Here is a 24389-nt window from a genome sequence, read left to right as displayed (position 1 = left end):
CTTTTTCCTCTACTTGTCCTGGTATTTTTGTATATTGCGCAAGGCCCTTTTCCTTTATCTCTTTATCTCTCGTTCTCTTTTTTATCTCTTCTCTAAGGCCCAAGGCAGGATCTCTGCTAGGGCCATTTGAAGTCGTTCACCAAGAGTCTCTCTATTGTGAGTTCTATTTATTTTGAAAATTTAGTATAGCGCAATCCTTGCCGGGAGGAAGTGGAGCACCATACACCAAAGACAGACAGCAATAAGAATACAGAATTCAGGTTGCACATAACACTAAAAGCAGAGACGATCTAACCACCTGGACTCCCCTATTACATAATTAGGTGAAACTACAACTAGGTGACTGTAAATGGTAATAAACAGGTTTTGTACTGAAACAGAACTAATGATAGGCGAACCACAGTTGGGCCAGAAGGGAGTTCCAAAAGTGCAGACAGGTGATTGAGAATACTTGTTTTCCTGTTTGAGATCTATTGATGCAAAGAATATCCAGTCAAAAAAATGGCTTCTTGCATTTATAGTGGGACCCTCCAGCTAGCGGCACCTTTTGCACTAAATAAGGTGAATGATGGTAGAACAATGGGCCTCATCACGAGTTGGGCTGTATTCCCGGCTGTAAAACTGCCGACTGGCCTAGCCCTAGCACCAACCGGTCTGGTGGATTACCACCAGATCACGGGTTGGGCCTTAACGATAAATCCCCATTCCTGATTGGGTCCAGTGGATCCAATGGGGAATTTTCGGTGCTAATACTGCGGGCTAATACAGCCAGCTGTAATACTGCCAAAAACAGAGATTTTCACCTCCAGAAAAAAGCTGGAGGTAAAACAGCCGATTTAGCGCCAAACTTATGATAGGGCCAGCCTTTAAATGCAGCGGTAATACCATTACCGCCGCATGTAAGGACTACAGCCCAACTCGTGATGAGGCCCAATGTCTTATAGGTAATTCAGTCCATCTTAAACTTAACCCTAACCTCCAGGAGTAACCAGAGAAATAATCTTGCAGTCGACTGGAGGTCTGATTGTGAAAGACGAAGTACTACTTTGGCAATGTCCATAGCAAGGGCATTACCACTTTCAAAGTGCGAGTAGACCAGCACCTGCATAACTTATTGAAAACATTAGGTGGGGTAAACGGTTTACTCTTCCTAAGGACATGGATGTTTGGATGGACATTTTGTAGCACCTCAGTCTTGTGGCCCCTTGAGCCGAAACCCAAGAGTATGGACTGAGCATGTGTGAGTTGGTGTAATTCCACCTTTAACAAGAACCTGCAACCTGTCTCCTGCAAAGGCTTAGGTCTTTAAGCCCTGCGCAAACTGCAAAATGTCGATTTCCGAACCCCACAGGACCTGTCTATACAGTTTGGGGGAGAAACGTGTCAGTTGATGTATTCTAAGGCTCTGTGGCAACAGGCAGAAAAGCTCTTCACTCTTTTTCACTACGAAAAATGTGACAATCAATCTTGAACGAGGTCACATGGTGTCGAGTAGAAGTCAGAAAACTGATCCCTTGCCCGAAAGGAAAAGCAGCACTACTAGGGGTGGCGTTCACAAGCAGTTCCTCTTAGCACCACTCTTCTTCCTCTTCAAAGAAGAGAAGTCACCACTCCAGGGACTCCCACAAAGCAGCTACGCAAGTACCATTTCCCACCCAATTCACCACGGAGGAATGGGAGGCTTTGAGGTTCAAGATACTTGACTTCTCCACAAAGGCTTCAGTGACTTCGGCCCCGGTGCGTGGACAAACCAGTCAGGTTCCTGCGAAGGACTGGGACCGAACATCCTCAAGCATTGTATGATTTGCATGATTTGCACCGGTTAGCTCTACTGGAGGATGTTGCACTTCCCAGGGCAGGCATGCATGTTGGAGGTGGGAGACATTTTTGAGGAGGAGGGAAAGCCTACCCCATTTGGGATGAAACCCCAATGCCCCTGAGAAGTGAGGATCTTCTCAGAGGAGTTTTGTGGTGAGGGGGAAGGCCAATTGGTCTAGCTGCATCCTTGGGGTTGGACATTTTACTGACACCGACTCTGGGGAAGCCTCAGGCCTCTTGCCATTAGCTGATAGCCAAAGTGGTTGAGCATGAAGATTGTCAACACCTTCCAAGCCAAAAGTTCAGGTTGAGCCTATGGACATCCTGTATGAAGATCCTCAGAAGAAGACTTTACTGCCATGTAACCCGACAATTAAGGCTCCGGTACGGCACACTTCGGAAAAGTCTGCCTCCGTCTCAAGAGTAGATTGATAATTGACTAAGAAATACCAACTTCTTCCTTCAGATAAGGCCTTTCCTTCCACCCATGTCTCCTCTGAGAGCTTGTAGTACAGACTAAAACTGCTAGCCTGAAAATATCCCCATTTCTTTCTCTGCCTGGACAGAGTAAGAGGTGATATGCATGGGGAAAGAAAGTTTACACCTCAGGCTGTCTTGACCCTAGAGTGATGAATGCCTTCTGTGCCCTAACAGGTTTTCTTTTGGGCTTTGATCGGCAGTGTCTGTGGCGGCTGAACACATACCTGCTGGGGAGGTGAGACATGGCTTTGAGGCCCTGGTTCAAGATGGCAGAGAGGCTCCTCGTTGGACATTACAGTCAGGGTTGGACAGGGCTGACTGTGTGGGATGGGCGATGGCTATAGTCACAGTGGGGTAGAGTCACTACCTGAGTGAGGGAAACTGCTCGACCATTGCAAGAGCCACTATAATGCCCAGATTGGATTACAGAAAAGCTCTCCTATTAGGAGCAAGCAAAGGACATATCACCAAATGTCAAATAATTCAGAACAATGCGGTAAGAATCATAAAAGGGAGCTCTAAAAAGAACATATCAGTGAAGAAAGGAGAAGTCTGCACTGGTTAGCAGTGGATGACAGAGTCCAGTTCAAGGCCCTGACCTTGGCACACAGGTGTATCTATGGGAAAACCCCAATATACCTAAAAAAGATTATCTTCTACGCGCCCGGTCGCACTGTCAGATCTGAAACACAAGGTCAACTGGTGATAGCAAGGTTCAAGAAAACCAATGGACTGGGCAAAGCTTTTCACATTAAAGCCGCAATCAATTGGAATAACCTCTCGATACAGCTAAAACCTAAATCCTCCTACACAATCTTTCGGAAAAAACTTAAAACTCACCTATTCAAATAAATTCTCTAGGAACTTAGAATGACCACCCACTGATAGCTTAGTTGTGTTAAATACGAGTCCCGGGGACTGTACTGTACTCGTATTGATGTCTAAGGGCCTTATTACACGGAATTCGGTAAACCATGGTGCTATTAGCACCATGGTTGCCGCCGGTACCATACCGGTACCACCATGGAGGAAAGGGGAATTACCACCCCATTCCAAGGTTAGCGGGGCAGTAATTCCCCCTTTCTCCATGGCCCTTACCCATTCCCATTCCCATTTCTGCCCCATTGGGCGGAATGGGGAAGGAGCTAATTACGGTACCGCAATTTGCGGTACCGTAATTAGCACCAAGGTCCCTTTGCGGGTCCTAACTTTAACGGCTGGTCTACACCAGCCGTTAAGGTCGGGTCCCGCAAAGGGAATCGTAGTAAGGTGGTACGGGTTTACCGGTACCGGTGCCCTTACCGGTACTTGTAAACCCTTACCACCTACCGTGTAATGAGGCCCAAATGTTGCTGTGCGGTATAAATAAATAAATAGGGTGTGCAGACAAAACTCTTAGATATGCCTTTTGATGCACATAACCTCTTTGGTGTGAAGGCCCATGACTCCTTATCAAGGTTCCAATCATCTAAGGCCCCTGCAAAGCCCTTGGGTCTGGCAGTGCATCAACCATCCAGTCCCGCAAGCAGGGCCTGATGAATCTGATAATGTCATCACTTCTTTCCCGGAGGTAGCCTCTGCTCATGTGGCTAGGGCACAGCAGCCGCTACCTGACCCTGGGGGTGGCTATTTGAGGGAAGGCCACATGGGGGTAGGTGACCCTCAGGTAGGTGGAGCGACATCATTGGGTGAGACATGGTATCCCCCATTCCCTTTTAGGGACACTCCTTCCGTACCTCAGGCCCTCATGGCATATTGTGGCAGTAACCCTCAATATTCTCCAACACTTAGTCATCAGACTTTTAAACATCAGATAGTTACACCAGTAACAAAGACTGACATGAGGAATAGAGCAACTTGATTGAAGATTGCTCAGCTAGACCGAAGTGAGTGATCTAGCTGTCTCAGAAATCTGATTGGCTCCAAACAGCTCCCTTCAGTAACGCAGGAGTTCAAATATGGAGTCATGAAGAAATGCAGAGAGACCCCAGTGGCTAGTCTCTGCTGGTGAAGCCAAGCTGTCAGGTGGACACGCAAGCAAATTCACAAGGTGGCGAGCAAGGCAGAGAAGTGGGATGGAGAAAAGGCAGGGTGGCGTCTGGACTGGAGACGCATTTCCGAAGGAAAGAGAGATGCTGAAGTGGGACGTGAGTCAAAGGAGCTTCACGCTGGCCGAGCTGGAGGGAAGGAGCGAAAGCATAGAAGGGCCCGAGTGGGTTGGAGAAGCCAACACAGTCGTCCTAAAGCCGGTGAGGCCAAAGTGGATATTCTGGCCACAGGAGGGAGCTGGAGCAGGCATTCCTGGCAGACAACTCTCTACCACCCACCCCAATGGTGCACAGAGAGGACAGTACCCTCAGACACCACTCTACCACCCACCCCGATGGTGCAGAGAGGACAGGGTCCCCTAACTGGAACGGGAGCCAAATTCGCTGTGGCTCACGTTACGAACAGAGTTTCATAGCCCCTGTATTGGGGAGATACAAATATACCAGTGATGAGAGGAACTTTGGGGAAAAACATATGCCCTCAGATCTTGAAAGTGAATGAACATATGAGCAAACCTGGCAGGAGACTATACCAGATGTATTGTGAGTCAGAGAATCCCAAGAAAGATTCATGCCCTTAGGATTTTGAATTGCATTGAATGTGGACAAGACCTAGGGAAGGCAGTCATTTTACCGGGAGTGAGTTGCAATACCAAGAGGAGGGGGTTATCCTCGGTGGGCACAAGGAACTTGGTTTTATTTTTGAACTTTTGTTGGTGGAGAGAAAACCAGGGAAGGGATTAATTCCCTGAAACGGTGAACATTATCCATTTGGAACCTTTGTTGGATGTATACCTTTTGTTGAACTTGAACATTTGTGCACTTTTCAAGCCAAAGGCAATACCCTTAACATATAGGATTTCGGTCACAGGACGTTTTTGTTTTGGACATCTTTAGACAGGAGAGGCCCTTAGTTTTTGGTTGAGGTAGGGAAATACTTCATAGGTTAGGGACATTGAGGCATTTTCCAACCACTTTATTATTAAACAAAAGTTGATACCAATCGCCATGAATGCTCTGTGTCTGTGTCTCATTTCTGGATCCTCACAGGGGGTAGAGGGCCTCAAACTCCTATGCCCACCTTGGAAGAGGTCAAACACTCTTGGGCAAATAGCAACCATGCAGTTTCCCCAGATGTAGGGGCAGGGGAGGGGTGTATGCCTCTATGGTTCCCTCTGCCACTCCAGATGCAAAGCCTCTGTGAAGGACACATCTTCCTTCAGTCCCCTGTGGGAGGGGGAATTTCATGGTTTGGCTCAGAAAGGTGTCACACCACATCCGATGGTTTCTTGATCGTTCACCAGGTATATTGTTTCCCTTTCACTTAACGCCCTCCAGACCACCTTTGCCTCCTTTCAGCCCTCTTTAACTTAAACAAGTTCCTGAGGAAGGAAAAGTGCAGGATGATGATGCTACATGAGGTTCTCCAGGTTCTATAATCCCAGGAATGGTTGGTGTTGTTGGATGTCTATTTTCATGTGCCGATCCATCATAAACACAGGCACTTCCTGAGATTTTCAATTGGGTACACTCATTACCAGTTCAAAGTGCTCCCTTTTGTCTTGACCTTCACACTGAGGATGTTCACCAAGCTGATGGCGATATTGGCAGCATACCTCAGCAGATCTGGGGTCTTTGTCTTACCTTACTTGGATGACTGGCTCATCTGAGGTCAATCCTCGGAGCAGGTTTCGCACAACTTTGGCTTCTCCCTAAATTTCCAGAAGTCACCCAAGACACCAACACAGAGGCTCCAGTTAACTGGGGTTGTCTTGAACACTCTGGTAGGGAAAGCCTTTTCCCTGAAGAGAGTGAGTCACCAGCATTGGACACATGGGGCCTCATTACGACCCTGGCGGAAATCGAAAAACGATGGCGGAAATGCAATACCGCCATCGAATAGCGCTCGGTGCGATTATGACCCGTCACCGCAAAGTACGATGCCATTAGCGACACCGTAGTGAACGCCAACGCTAACTGCACCAAGTACGCGCGCGCGCCATGCCAAACCGTAATTACCACCATGGTGCAACGGTACGCGAATTCTGACCCTAGCGGACATGCACCTAACGCCATCAAGCACGGCGGAAAGTACCATGGTGAGAAGTACGGCATCGCGAACCAACCGTAAACGGCCCCACTGAGTGCCTGTACACCGCTCCCTGGCCACATTGTACAACTCCCCGTAGGTGCAATGAAGTCACACAATGCAACCAGTGAAATGTACTAGTCATCCATGCCTGCCAACGAACAAATGAATCTCAAGAGGGGCCAATGGGAGCTGCAGGGCACAGATGGCACGAATACAGAAGCTATTCCAATGGACATGACCTCAGTCTCCCACCAAGAAACGCACGCAAACACAGGCACCTGTGACCAGCAATATTCCGAAAATCACATCATTCCACCAATCCACCTGGCTGACCGGCATCTGTTACACAAAAGCTAATCCCCCGCCCCTGAGCATGACATCATTAAAACAGTCATATTGGCAGCCCTTATCCCTGACCTCACTGGGCTTCGTAGGCAAACGTGCCCAGCACAGTACCACGCAACTATACTCCGAAGCTGGAACCCAATGCAGATCTCCTCACAATACATAGCTCCCCAAATAGGAATATGCCACATCACTTGCAAAGAAGAACGCTACACGGTCCATATCAGAATAGAAATTTAATGCACAACAAATTCACCAAGCCCATACAGCCATTAGGCCATGAACTCCAAAACACATTTCACCATTGTGGGCTGCATCCGCAATAAATGACCAGCTACTTCTTGTGTGACGCCCTGTTCCTTCATGGTACACAGGGGCTACATTCTCGTACGAAAAGGCAACATGGAAGCGCCTAGAACCGCAGGGCCGTTCCAATAGGGAGGCATTAGTCCAGCTGAAAGGCCGAAATGTTGCTCCTAGCCACTAGTACTGCGTAAGGGCATGTGGCCCATTGGCGATCGTCCCATAAGATCGTAATGCTGCTCCACTGATTAACACGAAGCAGCAGGTGTCGGGAGTAAAATCCATCTGCAGGAGTGGCATACAGATGGCAGTGGCAAAAGGGGAGGAGATACCTGTCAACCAAATGAAATGAAAAAGAATAGTATGGCCATCAGAAATACATTTGAATTACTCACTTCAATGATCACACCAAATCCACAGCCATATGCATGCTAGCCCACTCCAAAGGATCATCACCACCCAAAAACCACTTGCGAATCATAACTATCTATATCGAGGTGAAAACACCATCACAAACGAGTGTACCTGTGCATGCGTCTGTTAAAACAGAATCCATCAGATGGGATTGGTAACGTGAATAGACACAAGTGTCTGAAGGCGCGTCGAGACAGGGAGGGCTCAACAAGGCCAGATAGACGATGGTCCCACTATGGCAGCCCTGCATCACATAGCGCAGGGGAGGCGGACAGATTCCAAGAAGCCCTGTACATGGCAAACTCTGTATCAAATCATCTGTCCATGCATCCATTCATCATTCCCTCATCCCGTAATGAAAACACCTGTTTCCATACTCACATAACATGTGAAATTTCCATTGAGTCTGTGCGTTATGCAGCCTGCAAAATCCACTGTGCCCCAGCCCGTAATTCCAGTGTTGTGAAGTAACATGTATTTGGGAACGTCCGGCCTCATCGTCCACTTCGCTATTGCGCATCCCAAACTATTCATATCAATCATTGCATCCTCGCCATGGCCCCTGTCCCAAGGACATTGAACAATAGAACGTTATATTTGCAGTCAGACCTGTGGGCATCTCCTCGCCGCTAGCTGAAAACCGAAAGCGCCGCCCTTCGAATTCCTCATTTGCAACATCACGTCGAAAAGGCATCTGTGGCCGCTTGAAATCACAAATTAATCCATCTAGTGCGGCTGTGTGTGAAAATGGCAACTGCCTTCACTCACAAATGGGACGCCCCGCCCGTCGTTGAACCTCGGTACAGTGATGCATGAGGGTCCACCGTTACTCGAGTACTACGTTCCACTGACCCTTCACAAGTCTGTTCGCGACTGCAAAGATAGTATGTGAAACAATGGGACCATAGCCGAATGAACAAATCAACCAATGTTACACTGCCATCGGGTACAAATACATGATTGTAATAGCAAGATGCCATTCGTCGAATTGCAGCGTTGTGTGCGGGATTTGCTCGCCCAAAGGGGAGAGCAGCTTGCACAGGTGGAATGAATCACCACAGGTGGAGGCCATACAGCCTGAAAACACATAAATTGCACACCCAGTCTCCTCCCACAACCACACCCACTCCGAAATGCTACCGGCAGGACTAGCTATGTTGGCCCTGGGGGACCTGATAGCACTGCAAGTACTCCAACTTCAAGAAGAAGACGAACACCAACTACAACCGGCCGCACGGAGGAGACGCAGGAGGAGGAGGAGGGCAAGGCAGGGCCAGCAAGGGCCGCCAGCACAGCCACTACCACCACGCAGGCAGCCCGCAATCCCACGCCTCCGAGCACATCCGTTCAACCTCACTGATGAGCAGATCCACACCCTCTACCGTTTGGACCGGGACACCATAACCGCCATTGTGGACATGACACAGGCTGACCTTGTCAGCATGATAGATAGCCCAACCGCCATCCCACCCCTACTGAAGGTGGTGTCTGTACTCCACTTCCTGGCCACAGGCACCTACCAGCACACAGTCGGACAGTTGCATGGCATTTCACAGCCACTGTTCTCACGGACACTATTGCAAGTGCTCGATGCCCTCCTGCAGCACGCAGACGACTACATCTCTCTACCACGCTCGGAGCAGGAAATTACCAACACAAAAGTGGGATTCCATGCACTTGCCGGCATACCGGGTTGCATTGGTGCCATCGACTGCACCCATGTGGAATTGGTCGTCCCACATGCCATGGAGGCCCAGTACCGCAACCGAAAACAATTTCATTCTCTGAATGTACAAATGGTGTGTGACTCCAACAGGATCATTACACATTGTTGTGCCCGATTCCCTGGATCAACCCATGATTCTATGGTCTTGAGGAACTCTACAATACCACGCTACATGGAGCGACACGCAGGGAACAGATCCTGGCTACTCGGTGAGTCTCATTTCATGCATGATGATGTGGGGTATGTGATGCGGCAATGACCTGGCAGGAAGGGGGGGGGTGCGTGCGTAGCAATGGCATTCCACATAATTCGTTTATCGTCCACATACAGGTGATGCCGGATATCCACTGAAGAGATGGCTCCTCACACCAGTCCGGAAACCACGGGACCAGCATGAGGAGGACTAAAACCATGCCCACTCACGTACACGTGTAGTCATAGAACAGGCATTCGGCCTACTGAAGACTCGTTTCCGATGCCTCAGCAGGTCTGGCGGGGCACTCCTGTACCGCCATGTGAAGGTTGCAAAGATGGTGATGGCATGTGTCATGCTACACAACATGTGCGTACGTAGAAATGTGCCCATGCCCCCTGACGCAGAACTGCAAGCACCTGAAGATGGTCATGATGAGGGTGGGGATGTGGCAGCACCTCAAGGAGTCTGCGAGGCACAGGAGGGCCGTGACATTCGTCAGCATCTCATAGATGCATGCTTCTAGCACTCACGCCTGGTGGCTGATACATGGACACGGGACTCGTGGCACTGTGTGTGTCTGGTACATGCACAATATGGACTGTACGCCTATAATGGCCTCGTACACAAAGATCAATGTCCACACATCTCATTGGTTGATCGTGCATTGTTTATGGCATATGTGATATCATGTTAAACACCCTATCGACCCGCCACCCAAGTGAGCCCAACACACCCCCTCCACCCTCCTACCTCCCCCCCGAACACCAGTGTCCAAAGATGCTCATTGTCAGTGGGCAGTCGCTATTGCAAGCCCCCTCTGCGGGTATCAGGGGCACCCCTGCCTGTGGAGCGCAGGTTCCTCCCAGATCTACGTTGGGGGCTGCCCTGGACGGAACTTGCAACGGATGATGTCTCTGCCTGCTCATGTCCATGCATGTCCCTAAGGGTTTGTGAGAGCTCAGTGAGCACACGGCGCACTGCGGCAAGTTCGGCACATACGTCTTTGGACGTCGCATGCAGTTCCCCCCTCAGGCTCTCGGTGCTTCTCTCCATTTGTACTCTCAGGCTCTCGGTGCTACTCTCCATTTGGACTCTCAGGCTCTCGGTGCTACTCTCCATTTGGACTCTCAGGCTCTCGGTGCTACTCTCCATTTGTGCCCTTAGTGTCTCTGTACTTCTCTCCATTTCTGCCCTAAGTGTCTCAGTTGATGTTTCTATGTCTGCCTTAGTGCCCCCACATTCATCGGCATGGTCCTTGAGGAGCGTGGCCAGTTGCTGCCGTTGCACGATTAACTGGTCGAGGGACTGTTGCCTCTGCTGGGCCATGGCCATTTGCGGTGGTGTCACAGAGTGGCTGTTCGCCTCATGTTGCCCTGCCACAGGGCTTGTGGGGGATGGCCAGTCGTCGTCTTGTGGGTGCCCCTGCGTGGTATCCTCATGGTGTACGGGATGGAACAGACAGGGGGATTGGGACAGGTCATGGATGGATCTGACTTCGACATCCCCGTTTTCTGTGTTGGAGCATGCTGCCATTAATGCTGTGTCACCTATGGTGCTGCTGCCACCAGAAGCAGTGCCTACTGTGGCATCCATTGGGGGGACCTGTGGTGGTGGTGTTGTGGGCATGCTGGCTGCTGGGGTGCCTGTTGGAGTTCCCTCCTCTGTGCTGCCACTTGATTTGTGCTGCTGCCGTGTCTTGATGCGTGCAGCTGAGGTGGAGGGTCTTTGGCCGTTGGTCTTGGCCCTCTTTGCAGGTGTGCTGGTAGGGGTGTCCTGGAGCTCGTCGTTTGGATCGGACCCTGTGGTGGAGTAAAGGAGGGCGAGCGTTATTAATGGGTCTGTGGGAATTGGAATGGCAATGTATCACATGCATTGGGGTGGTACCTGAGGGTGATTTGGGTCGGGGCCTTGGAGGTGGTTTCATTTGTGTGTGGAGTGAGGGTGCAGTTGTTTGGCAGCCTGCAGTTAGGGTGTGCCTGCTGCACGTGTAGAGGGTGTTTTTAGGATTTTTAAATATTTATGTATTTGATGTGAGTTTTGAAGTGTGCTATCAGGCCTATGTATGTGGACGTTCTCCTGGACATGTGTTACTGTTGCACTATGTGGGCACGTGGTACTTCACATGATTGGACATTGTGGTTTTGGTATTGTTTTATTTGGGCCACCTACCTGATTCTTTGGATGTCTGCACTCCTTTCTCCATCCCTCCGACTCCCTCTATGCTCTCCATTCCTATGGTGGAGGCACAGATTTCTTCCCAGGGGGTCAACTGGATGGGTGATTCCGATCCTCCCCCGGTGGCTGTGGCAATGTTGCGGTTGGCAGAAAGTATGCTACGGACGCGTATCCGCAGGTCGTCCCATCGCTTTCTGCATTGCTGTGGGTTGCGGGGTGCGGTCCCCACCGCACTTACCCGCTGTGCCACCAGGGCCCATATGGCCTTCTTGTTCGCAAGTGCCGTCCTGGTCATTTGCGTGGAGAAGACGGCGGCAGCATTCTCCTGGAGGGTCTCTGCGAGCACGGTGAGTTCCTCACGGGAGAAGTGGACCTGCCGCTTGCGGTCGCACGCTTTCTTCGCTACTTTTCCCATTTTTCTTGGTTTCACTAGGGTGGATGACGGGTTGGGATGTGTCTCAGGGTAGTATTTTTAATGCTTGTGTGGATTTTGTGGTTTTATAGGTGTACGGCGTGATGTTTCCCGTTCCGGGACCATGCTTTTACTTCCGTTTCCGTATATTTACGGTCACCGTACTTTCCGGTTGGCGCTCACTGCGGTGTCCGCTAAGATGGGTGGCGGCATGGCACCTAGGGCGCCGTACGGCGGCGGTGTGGGCCGTTTTGGGGTCATTTCCGCCATCGCGGACTTTGCACTTCCGCCATGGAGTGGTGCTCGTGCCCGATGGGTCGGAATGAGCCGCACTTTGCTCCATCGTGCAATGGCGGAAACGCTATTTACGCTGTGGCGGTCCGGTCAGTCACTTTCCGCCAGGGTCGTAATGAGGGCCATGGTCACATGGATCCAATTTTGCCTGACTTTTAACTGTTTTATTTAAATCACAGGAAGAAGTAGCAGGCTTTGAGGAGGTTTGTCTAGTTCTTCCTCTCTTTAGCTAAAGTTTTTGTATTTTCATAATATGGGGACTGATTCCCTCAGGTGCTGAGCATGGGGGAAAACGGTGGGGAACTGAGGTTTGGGGCATAGTGTATGCTATAAGTATGTTTGTCGACGTCCAGCCGAAGAGTGATGAGGTTTAGGCACACATGAGCCGAGACAATGGCGCTGAGACACATTACACCCCCTATCAAAATCTTCTGAGCAGCTGACCCCAAGGGGAATATTAATCATGATGAGGAATCTGTGGGAGAAGAATCCATAGAAAGAACCTTACCAGGAAGTTATTTTTCCATCAGCTTTGTCATTACATTGCACAAGTGTACAGAATTTAGCAGTGGTAGGTGGTTATCTGTACTTAAACATCAAACACTGCAATGTACTGTTAGTTGTCTTCACATTTGTGCCCCTCTGAGGAATATGGTATTTTAATGCAATTTGTGGAAATGCTAGGAAATAGGAAGATTTGTTGAAATAAACATCCTTATTGCATCAGCTTCTGCATTTTATTTTTGGTTTTACATGGCTCATAGGAGTTTTCACCAAGTGAATCTTATTTCTGTATTCACAGGTTTATATATAGTCTCCCGTGTCAATGGGGAAGACAGATTTGGTCACTTCTACAAACTCGTTTTTATCGGAGAACCTTTTATAGCCCATACGGTTTTCAAAGCTGAACCCATCTAACGTGGGTTACGTTATGCCTATTGACTGCAAAAGGGGTTCCCCATCAGGTCCCTAGTTGAAATCTGTGACTCAATTACTGAAAATTCACTGATGGGCAAAGCCCGTATGTGCATATGGAGAATGCATTTGCACTTCTGGAGAATTCCTCTTATGAGGCCTCTCCTGTCCATTTAGCTAAATAGCAATTTAGAATTTCCAATGTAATGTATGGTTATATGTAACTTCATATATGTTTAAGTAAACATACTATATGATAAATATTGCAAATTGTATTAAAGTATTCTCCCAACAGATGTATGAGCACACAATGTATTCCAATAGCAAAACAAGTGACTCTGAAGGAGCCCCATTAACGCACAGTTTAACACCGACAACTGGATTAGCACCAGTGCAAATAATGCATTGCAAGGTTATTTGCACTGGTGCTGATGTAGTTGTTCAAATAAGTGGCAATCTGTTACATTTTATAGACGTCATCACACCATTTTTGTATTATAAAAGATAATGTACTCCAATCAAGTACAGAATAATGATGTTATGAAACAGAATTGAGAAGTACAGTTCCCAACAGGCCACGGGTGGCATCTTTTGATAGGTACTCTCCAGTGGTGGAGGCTGAAGCCACTTCTCAGCAGGATAAATCCTTCTGGCTGGAGCTTCCTTCCAGCACCACCAGTGGCCAGCATACGGGTGGGCCTGCTTTAGTGGGGGTGGTGCTCACTGATAATTCCACCAAACTTCCATATTCCAAATTGGCATAAGGAGCTGCTGATCTGGACCTTCTTGAGAACTGGAATGTGAAAAGAGTGTCCCAGCGTGCACCTCTTTCTCTGGGGTGTGAACAAAGGGTCCATCCACTGGCATGCAAACATTATTTTTTTATAACCTTTATTTACTACTGGCATGGTAATAGCAACAATCATGGTAGAACAAATTGTTCATTAGGATAGCAAGGACACACATCATAATGCACATTTATTTGTACAGTGTTCAAATTTATACATGGCACATATCTACGATTTATGTCTGTCCCTCTTCCTCTTCTGTCTGGCCTTCGGGAGTTTGCAGGTAGTTTCTGAGGGGGGCACAAATATTTTTAGCTCTGGAGATAGTTTGCACGCTTTGCGTATAGGTCTCTTTGCATTCCTGAACTTGTATCAGGTCTTGTAGCCAGGCTTGGATAGTGGGGGAGGTTTTAGACTTCCATTTCCTAAGGATATTTCGCTTGGCCACTGCCCCTGGCACGGCACACAATCTTTGGGTTTTTATCGAGTCCTTTCAATGTCTCCTAGTAGGTATTTCAGTGGAGTCACCGGGATATGAGTGTTCAGTATGTCACTCACTGTCTCCGTTATTTCCTCCCAGAATCGACGGATTGGTGGGCAGCTCCAGTACATGTGGATTGCATCCGCCGCCGGTGCACCACATTTGGGGCAGGCCGACTGTTTAGAGGGGTCAAATTTGGTAATCTTGCTCGGGGTGAAATGCAATTGATTTAAGATTTTGAACTGGATGAGCCTGAAGTTAGCGTTGAGGGGAAATGGCTTTAGTATACCTGCAATAGTTCATCCAGTGCTGCTCATCGATTTCTACGTCCATGTCTTTCTCCCATTTGGCTCGCATCTTATTTCTGGACGGGGTGTGTGCTTGCACCGTCCTGTACAGTTCAGAGATGCCCCTCGTGAACCCCGTTTATGTCAGGCTGCTTTCAGGCGGTGGTATTGTAGTGTTGTGATCAAGCCGGTACCCACTTTGTTCTGGACTTCAATTATCGTTAAAAAAAAACACCCTTCCGGAAAGAGATCTCCCAGTTTGGCTTTGCGTTCCAGATCCCATCGACTCTGCAGTGTTCGGTCCATGGTTGGGTCAAGATCTGAGTAGGACCACAATGGGGCATGAGGCCAGTATGGTATCTTGCATTGCACTCTTTTTAGGATCTTCGTCCACACTCTTACTGTAGAAGACAGTGGATCTGCCAATATCTTTTCCTCCTTGACTTTAGCAAACATCATGCCCTCGAGATTCTTGGAAGATGCCGCAAATTTTTCAGCGTGTATGCGGGCGTACTGTTCCGTGTCGTTGGACCAGTACCTGGCAAAGTGCGCTTGGGCCGCATAGTAGTAGAGAAGAAAGTCCAGCGCGGCTAGACCTTCTGTGTCATAATGTTCGCTCATTTTGAGCCAACTGATTCTGGGGGTGATCTCTCCCCAAACAAAAGTTATAGCTTGTTTCTGTAGCACTGCAAAGAATTTCCGTCCTGGCCAGATAGGGATGCTGCTAAACAGGTATCGCAGTTTGGGGACTATCACCATTTTTAGTAGGGATATTCGGCCGTACATGGATAGCGGGAGTTTAGCCCAGAGGTTGAGTTTGCTTTCTAGCTGAGGCAGGAATGGGCCATAGTTGTTGGAGTACAGCGTGTTTTTGTCCGTTGCCATGATGATGCCGAGGTATCGGGCCATGGTAGGTGACCACTGGAATTGGATTGTGGCTTCAGTTTGTGAGGAGTAGCCGGTTAAAGGTATTATCTCCGATTTGGATTGGTTTATTTTATAGCTGGAATATTTCGTGAATCGTGCGATGCCCTGTATTACCGGAGGAAGATGGAAGTCTGGATCCCTGATATACAGCATGGTATCGTCTGCATATAGCGAAATAACTGAGGTAAGCAGGCAGACATTTTTTAAAGTTGATCCCGTGGGCTGCTATACAGATAGGGCATGGCAACCGGTAAAACAGTCCACTCAGTCCTTTTTCTAACTGCGCTATGGGGTATTACATTTTGGAATCCCACTCTGCCTGGGCTTTGAAGCCCACTGAAAATATGTACCACCTTTCTCGGGTTATGAAATATGGATTAGGGAATAAGGGTCTTACTGTGTGAAGCACCTGAGAAGCACCACTTTGCCGCTGTTCTGCTCCTGTGACTCTGGATCCGAAATACCAAACTTCCCAGCAATTGGCTTGTGGAACATTGTCTGTTTGGATTACTAACAGTGGCTCCACCCCTTTTTTACTGCAATGCATAAAAATCAGCATGCGTGCGCACCTGCGCGTGTGCAGCTGTGTGAAGCACGTGAGAAGCACTGCTTTGCCGCTCGTACTGCCCCTGTGACTCTGTATCCGAAATACCAAACTTTTCAGCAATTGGTAATTGTATTCTTCAACTATTGCAACTTCGACTTTGGACTCTAAGCGTTATATAACAGGACATATCGTTGATTTCCCTTTATAGGCTTGTGGAATACTGTCTGTTTGGATTAATATCAGTGGCTCCCCCCCTTTTTTACTGCAACGCATAAAAACCAGAAGTGTGTGCACCTGCGCGTGCACACCTGTGTGCCGAAGCGGCGAACGGGTGCCTGAGTGCTAGGATCAACTTTTGATAATGGGCAATTTGAAATGCTTTTGTGAGTTTGCAACTCCCTTGTTATCTGTATAAATTGGGAATATCTTACTTTGTATAAATTAGGGATTATCTTACTTTGTACCTAGTCATATAAGTGATACAAGCCGGCAGTTTTCATCAGCGCTTGGAAGTAACGAATGCTAGCATGTCTATATTTCCTAAAACAAATATGCCTGAACACTTAAATGCACCGACTACCATGGCAGTGTCAGTGGGCACCACCCCTATTCGTAGAAAGATCTCTCATAAGGCAATTAACTTGACGCCAGTGTCTCTCAACCGGCGCACACTTGTCAAAATTGACATACAGCTCTAGGCGATCTGAGCACTTGCCTATAACAGCCATTAAGGCTGTCTTACATGTAAATCAAGTGTCTGAACCTGCTTCTAAAGCTTCCACAGCTCTGCTAAAAAATGTGTCAAGTGCCATGAGCTACGCTTCTAGTGTTGTGACCTCTAACAAACGTAAAAGCCCTACAGGCTTACACATGATCTCTGACTCGACCATTTTAGAAGTGGATCAATCTCTGCGGCGGGAGCCAATAGTGGCAACCATAGTAGAAGAAGTAATGCAAGAGTTATCTAGTCCTAACCATGTGATGTCAGACATCTCAATACATGCAAGTGTGTACGAACTATCGCACAATACTAATGAGTCCTTTTCAAGTCCTTTTCACCAGATTGCTATGATAAATGCTCAGTGGACTCATCGACTCATTCTGTAACATATGCTCATCCAACGCCTTGTAGACGCATGTTATCACAATTACAATCGCCTCAAATGCTAGCTAATCAGAATACGTTGTTGGAGGTAACGCTGTCAGCGGTCAACACCACCATTTCCAGTTTGTTCAAACTCTCTGAATCTTAAGTTGCTAAAATGTCTAAACAATTGGGGCAAATACAACTGATTTGTGAGTGGATTGCACAAGAAATGATAAACAGAACCATTAACATCCAACTGGCTGACAAAGTAAAATTATATCCAGCACTGCTTCTGCTTAATTCGCATGCGATACAAACAGAAAGCTGTATATAGCCCTCTGTGTTACCTCAATTTGATCAAATAATTAAACCAGTAGGTGGACCGAATTTAGACACATCTGTGGTACAGGTGAATGATTCTTGGGTAAGTGTTGAACAAAATGTTTCTGTTCAACTAGTTAATGCCACCATAAACCACTTTGATATTTTCACTGAAAAAGGAATTGCACCCCAGAGACGACCATTCCGAAAGCTCAAATCCAAATTGCTTGACCAAGAGATATCTAAATAGAAAAAAACAAAGAACATGCATGCCTGCTCGAAAATCCACTAGCATAAGAAGGGGTAAACCATTTATTCGGGCTGTCTGCAGAGCATTGAAAAGCCTGGCTAAGACCGACCCAAGAAAGCAATTAAGTAATGCAGTGATTATAAAAAAAATACATCCCTTACTGGGGTGCAACAGGATCACAGTGGAGAACAATCTCTGACACATGAACCTTTAAATGATTTGTTAACAGCCATAGAGCAAGATCGGTCAAGAGCATCTGCACTTATTACACAACCGCAAGTAGTGAATTGCCCGACACTGAAAACACAGAAACCACGAATAGAGCGTGAATCCAATCTCAAAGGAAGAGACTTGGAAATCAAAGAAGCAGTGGACGCCTATTTGGCTGACCGCCTTAAACACCAAACCATCATCAATACACAAGACAGAACATCAATAGAGAGCTTTCTTTGTGGAAACTCCCTGAGGAAATCCTCATTGCAGGGACATGAGTTTCCTGCAGCTGAGCATTCCTCGCTCCCGACTCTACCTGATCATGCTCTGTCTACAAATAGTTTATCAGAGAATACCAAAATGAATAGATTAACTAATCAAGACAAAATAACTAGCGGCTTGCTCAGACTATAAATGAGAACAAACAACAAGCACATTCCGTGATTGTGAAGTGTCGTGCCTCTCCATTTAGCAGTTATGATCCATCTAGAACTAGCATATTGAACATCTTTTCTGAAGTACCTGCCTTTGAAGACATCACACCCCTGGACATAGACCAGGTTGAATTTTTAAGTGATGTCGATTTATCTATCGTGAGGCTGTGGATTCCTTCCGGGGTAGTTTTGAATTTGATCTGGGGGGGGGCAAGATGTATTTATTTAGATTGGATTTTATCATTGCATCTAATCCAGAGATTAAAAACCTGCCCAAACATGATAAGAAATATGAGCATCAATGTGAAAGTTGCAACAATTGCAATCACGCCAAAAATCAGCATTTGGCAATGAAACATCCTGGTAAGGCATAACCATTATTAGAACAACTAAAAAAACAAATACACCTGGCGAGTTGGAATACTCGCGGTCATGCACATCTTCAATTATCTAAAGAAAATCACCTAAATAATTTTGATATCGTAGTACTGCAGGAAACCTGGCTTAAGAGTACACCAACTTGGGATAATTATGACATTGTGCTATCACCTGCTAAATCAGCTACTAGAGGTAGACCAACCTCTGGATTATTAGTGGCCACAAAGCAAAGTTCTGGGTTAACTATTCAGCCTTGGCTAGCTCCAAATAATTTCTTACAACTGGTACAAATCAGCGGTGCTGATCGTAAAATAGCCTTGCTGAATATCTATCGAAATCCTGTATGAATAGCTGATGATTGCTTCTATAAGGCACTAACATCTCTGCTATATATTGTCCTAATGACCAAAAACATATTTAGTACAATCATCATGGGTGATCTTAATCTGGATTGTATTAGCGCTAATATCAAAGCCAAACATCCAGACATTATGCGCTGGACTACACTTATGACCGAACGTAACTTTAGAGTGGTAAATGGAACATCATTAGGTGACTTCCCACCGCAGTGTACGTGGAAGCGAAGAAACTCAAAAAGCACTATCGATTATATTTATGTTGATAATCATCTATGGGGGACAAATTCGAAATATTGAACCAGTCCCAGAGTGACCATAACTTGCTTTCATTGACATGGTCCTGGAACATCAACATTATGATTTCGACCACACAATGGTACAAGCCTGCTCTCAACATCAATAACGCTAAGACTCGATTTCATGGGTGTGAGAGAGACTTGCAGACATTGAATATTAAACTATCACAGCACCATCAGACTCCGATTATGGGAAATTATACAGAAATCTTGGAGGAATATAAGAGGACCATCATGACATCCAATGCTTTTGCACATAAACATAGTTATGATCCAGAAATAAGGGCAAGAAAAGCGGCCTGGAGAAGAGATAAGAGAGACATTGCCAAGTTGTCCGTTGAGCAGGTCATTAGCTCTTAGATCAGCCAAATGTAAATATCAGAACTGGATTAGAGGACGAAGAGCTTGGCTTTTTCAATGCGATAGCCAAGCAATTATCAAATCCCTACATGACAAGAATTCAGCACAAACATGGCAATTATTAACAAATACCAGCCTAAATGTTCAACTACACAGCCAAATGAATGGAGTAATGGAACAACAGTGGTTACAACATTATAGTACTCTGTATGCTGATGTTGAATTTAATAAAATGACACATCGCTACATCTAACAGACACCTGGTCTATATCCCATTCGGCTGAAATCATTGAAGATCTGATTTCCAAATTAAGTATCTCCAGAGCCATTGGCCCCAATGGGCTCAGTAATGCCATGTTTAAGGCTGATCCTTGTAATTGGGCAATCATATTGCATAACCTTTTTGGGTACATAGTGAAGAAGTGCACTCTTCCATCATCATGGTGCCAATCAGTAATAGTACCGATCTTCAAAAGGGTGATGGTCAATACCCTCCAATTATAGACCGATAGCTCTGTTGGATGTGCCGGGTAAAGTCTTTGCTCGCTTAGTCTTACTAGACTTCAATGCATGGACTGAGGCGCATCATCGACATGATCCGGATCAAACCAGATTTGTGGCAGGTATGGGGACTGGCATTAATCTATTATGTCTCAATATGATTTGGGAACAAGCCAACCTGATGAAACAACCAATTTACCTCACATTTGGTGACCACCATTCTGCCTTTGACTCGGTTTCACACGTTCTTCTTATGTCAAAGCTTTCAAGGGCAGAGTGTCTACCCTGTGTGATATCATATATGCCTTTCATTCTAACACCACAGTACAGATAAGAATGTCAACTGAGGGATTGCTTATATCTCCAATTCAAACACCCAGAGGGCTGAAGCAGGGATGTATCCTTGCTTCAGCCCTCTTTAATTTTTTCATCCATGATGCTGGAGAAGCTTTTGAAAATGTAGTTTCTGACTCCCCAAAACTAAATGGTGTCTCGATTAAGGCCTTATTCTACTCCGATGATTTAGTTCTCATCTCGAAAACACCAATAGGTTTACAGAGATTTATGAATGCACTTTGCAACTATCTCGAAAAATATCAATTGGCCATCAATAGTCATAAAACACAAGTTATGGTATGCACTCCAATGAAATCTGTTAAAGGTGCAATGTCATGGATAATTAACAATACGCATCTTGGCATAGTATCTCACTGTATATACGTGGGCATAACCATTGACTGTGAGATGAAGCATGAAGTTGTAAGTTAACAACTGCGATATCACAGACTAAAATCATTATGCATAAGTATGGCTAGTTCTCTTTGAGCCCAGCAATGACATACTATCTACAGAAAGTAACACCAGTCCGCTTATATGGCCTGGAGTCGCGTAGTGTTCTACCGAAAAGCTTTTTTAATAAACTTGAGAGCAAATATTGGAAAAAGGTTCTACAATTGCTGCAGTGTATACCAGTAGAATGGCTACGTTATGAATTGGGATTGATCTCATTGTATGCACTGTATTGTTGGCGCCTTTGTGCTTTATGTAGAAAATGTTTGGTGTATCATAAATCAGGTACCTTATTGAGAACACTTTCAGACTACATGTTCCTATCTGACCGCAAATTTCCGAAAGGTTTGGACAAGGAGCATCTATCAAATATTAGCGAATCCTGATGTGACGGTGGAAGTTCTCGTCTCTAACCCAGATCGCTGTGTGTGTTTTTTGGGTGTGTCGCATTCACAACACAAGTTCCTTTCTTTAACTCCTGCAGGAGTTGCAGAAGGATATGCAGGCCGGCGCAAGTGAATTGGCTGAAGTAGTGAAAAACACTGAGAAGTTTCTTCAAGAAAATGGAGACAAGCTATCACCCAAAGACCGGGCTGTTATTGAAAAGAAGCTCAGTGAAGCCAAGACCAAGTTTGAACTTCTTAGAAAGAGGGCTGAAGAATCGAAAAAGGAGCTTGATAAAGCGGTGACTACTGCAATGAAGCAAGAAACGGAAAAGGTGATTATGCAATACTTTCTTTGCATTTTGATAATATGAGTCATACATCTTAAGCAAAAACTGATTTAAACGGTGGGGCTATTGTGAAAGTTACCATAATTAATGTTTTTTAAAATTAAAATTGTTTAACCTAATAATACATCACAGGCTAGGACAGAAAAGGAGAGCAACGAAAAAAAGAAATGACTGTTTGCATTCGGCAGCAGTGACACTTCTACATTCCAGAGTAAACATGTTAGTCTGTGAAGTATTGCAAAAAAAAACATGTTAATAACCAGTAACATTATGTCCTTTTTGATTCTCCGTTAGAGGGACACTAGAGTTATTTCTGCAAAGTCTAAGTAAGATGAACTCTGCGTGCCTCCAGACACCAAACTGCAAGCTGTTCCGGCACTCCGCTAGCATGGCAGCCTCCCCTGTTGGCAGCTGTCCTATTACCCCTGTTTGGGGTAATAGGACAGCAACTCTCCAGATGATTGATCATCTGCGCATCACACACCTCGGTAGCACTTGTGCTTTTTTTTCATTCAGAAATTGGATTCAATTTAACAACATATAGAACCAAAAGTCCAAATCTGAGTGAGTATACAACAGACTTGGGACAAAATATCCTTTCAAGCAACATGTAAATCAGAAGAAGACCAGATCCCTCTGAACTTATTCAGGTTTCCCCTATATGTAAATATGAACCTCTCCATCACACGCTACCTACCTCAGCTTTCATTCCTTAATGAAGGGATAAGTGGGCGGCTTCCGGATTCGCAGTATCAGTTTTCTGCCCGCCATGATAACCCTTTTGACAAACGATTCTCCCACTTCCGTTGCTGTATGTGCCAGATGCTGGGGAGGAAGGACAGTCTGTCGGTAGACTAGGCGACTGCTTGGGTCCAATAGCATGAAGGCATGATGAATGAACGGGGGGCTGAGGCTTGCAAAGAAAGACGGAAAGTCAAAGTAGGGCAGAACACTTCTTTTTTTACTGTATTACAGTTATAAGCAGTGCATTATAGGGAACATATTAACTGTACAGCCATTTCAAATGCACACTTACACATTTATAAATGTACTGCATTTTCCATTTTACTTTCAATAAAGTGCTTCTCACTAAACAGATGTCTGTTGTCTGTGGCATTTTGTTTCATAACAAATGTAATCCCAATGCAAATGCTCAGCTATCATACACTCAGCCTTCTGTACTTTAATGACCCCTCATTTTATGAGGGGTCTTATATACCTACTGGAAAACTCTACACATTATAATTCGAAGGGATGAACAGAAAAGGGATTCTTAAAAAGACTAGGACATTCATGCACATAACCTGGAATTAACAGGAAAGTATATGAGTTGCACAATTGTTCCACACAACCTTTAATACAATATAGTACACAATTACCTAAAAGGGAACATGTTAGACACATATAATACTTTCCAAAGAGGGAGTGGAAGGTTTCAAATGAATTACAAACCAGGCCCAGAAGGCCACCCCAAAATATAGAAAACTGAGATAAAGTGTACTAAGTGCTCCATACAATATTTGAAGGTGAGAGTACTATATTCCCAATTCTTAAACTTTGAGAGTAAATGTGATTTAAATGGAGTAAAAATTAGGTTTCTCCTTCGCAAGGGAGTAAAAAGTATGTTATATCTAGCCGATGTGCAAAAGGTTGAAACTGTATGGAAATCATGATCATGCGTTAGCGGTCCACATCGTGACAGAAAAGCAGGTTTCACTCACAATTAACAGATGATGCACAGCATGCCGTGGCACAAGCACCCTCTCACCGAGGGAACGGATGAGCACTAACCCTGAGTTTCCCTCTAATGCAAAGAATAGATACAACAGCAGCATAACCATTTTAATGCTTTGCTCAGACAGGATAGGTCAGCTTGAGTAGGAGCAGTGGAGGCTTCCCTCACACACTCATAAAAGGCAAATCAGGGAATCGTCAATGCAAGCGTTCATTATGTAGAAAAGGTGGTGTAGATCAGTGCAAGGGAAAGTAAGGATAGAAAATGTCCACAAGATAGAACAGATAAGTAGTGGGTATCTGCTGTGGAAGCTCCCCTCACATAGAACAGAAATAGCATATACTGCAGCAGAGCACACTCTCATCCTAGTATAGAAAAGGGATGCCATGGACCATAGTAGATCATGCTTTACTCACATGGAACAGGAGCGCCACTGGTCTCAGCAGTGAAAAATGACCACACACAAAACAGATAAGCCCTGGGTGACTGCATTAGAAGTGCCACTTGCATATAGAATGAACTGCATGGAATGGAGCAATATAAGCACCCCACACTGAACAGGTAAATGAAGGACCTTAGCAATGCAAGTTACACTTGCATAGAACAGAACCTCAACATTTCCCATTACAAAAAACATGATCAGCATGGACCTCATTGATCCAAACTCTAATCCCATAGAAAAGAT

At 46.0% G+C, this 24389-nt stretch overlaps 1 protein-coding gene across 19 annotated transcripts in view; it reads left to right on the top strand.

Moving 5' to 3' along the window:
* DST (dystonin) overlaps nt 1-24389 on the top strand; it is a 2190048-nt gene that overhangs the window by 1494502 nt on the left and 671157 nt on the right. For all 19 annotated transcript variants that reach the window (XM_069606170.1, XM_069606155.1, XM_069606164.1 and 16 more), the window contains one exon: nt 21721-21954. In XM_069606170.1, coding sequence (XP_069462271.1) covers nt 21721-21954 — 234 coding nt within the window. The remainder of the gene's footprint in view (nt 1-21720; nt 21955-24389) is intronic.

The sequence above is a fragment of the Ambystoma mexicanum genome, chromosome 4p, assembly GCF_040938575.1.
Source record: "Ambystoma mexicanum isolate Mex_15411 chromosome 4p, UKY_AmexF1_1, whole genome shotgun sequence".
In the NCBI taxonomy this organism is placed as follows: domain Eukaryota; kingdom Metazoa; phylum Chordata; class Amphibia; order Caudata; family Ambystomatidae; genus Ambystoma; species Ambystoma mexicanum.
Note: the sequence above shows the minus strand (reverse complement) of the source record. Positions and strands in the feature narration are given on the sequence as shown.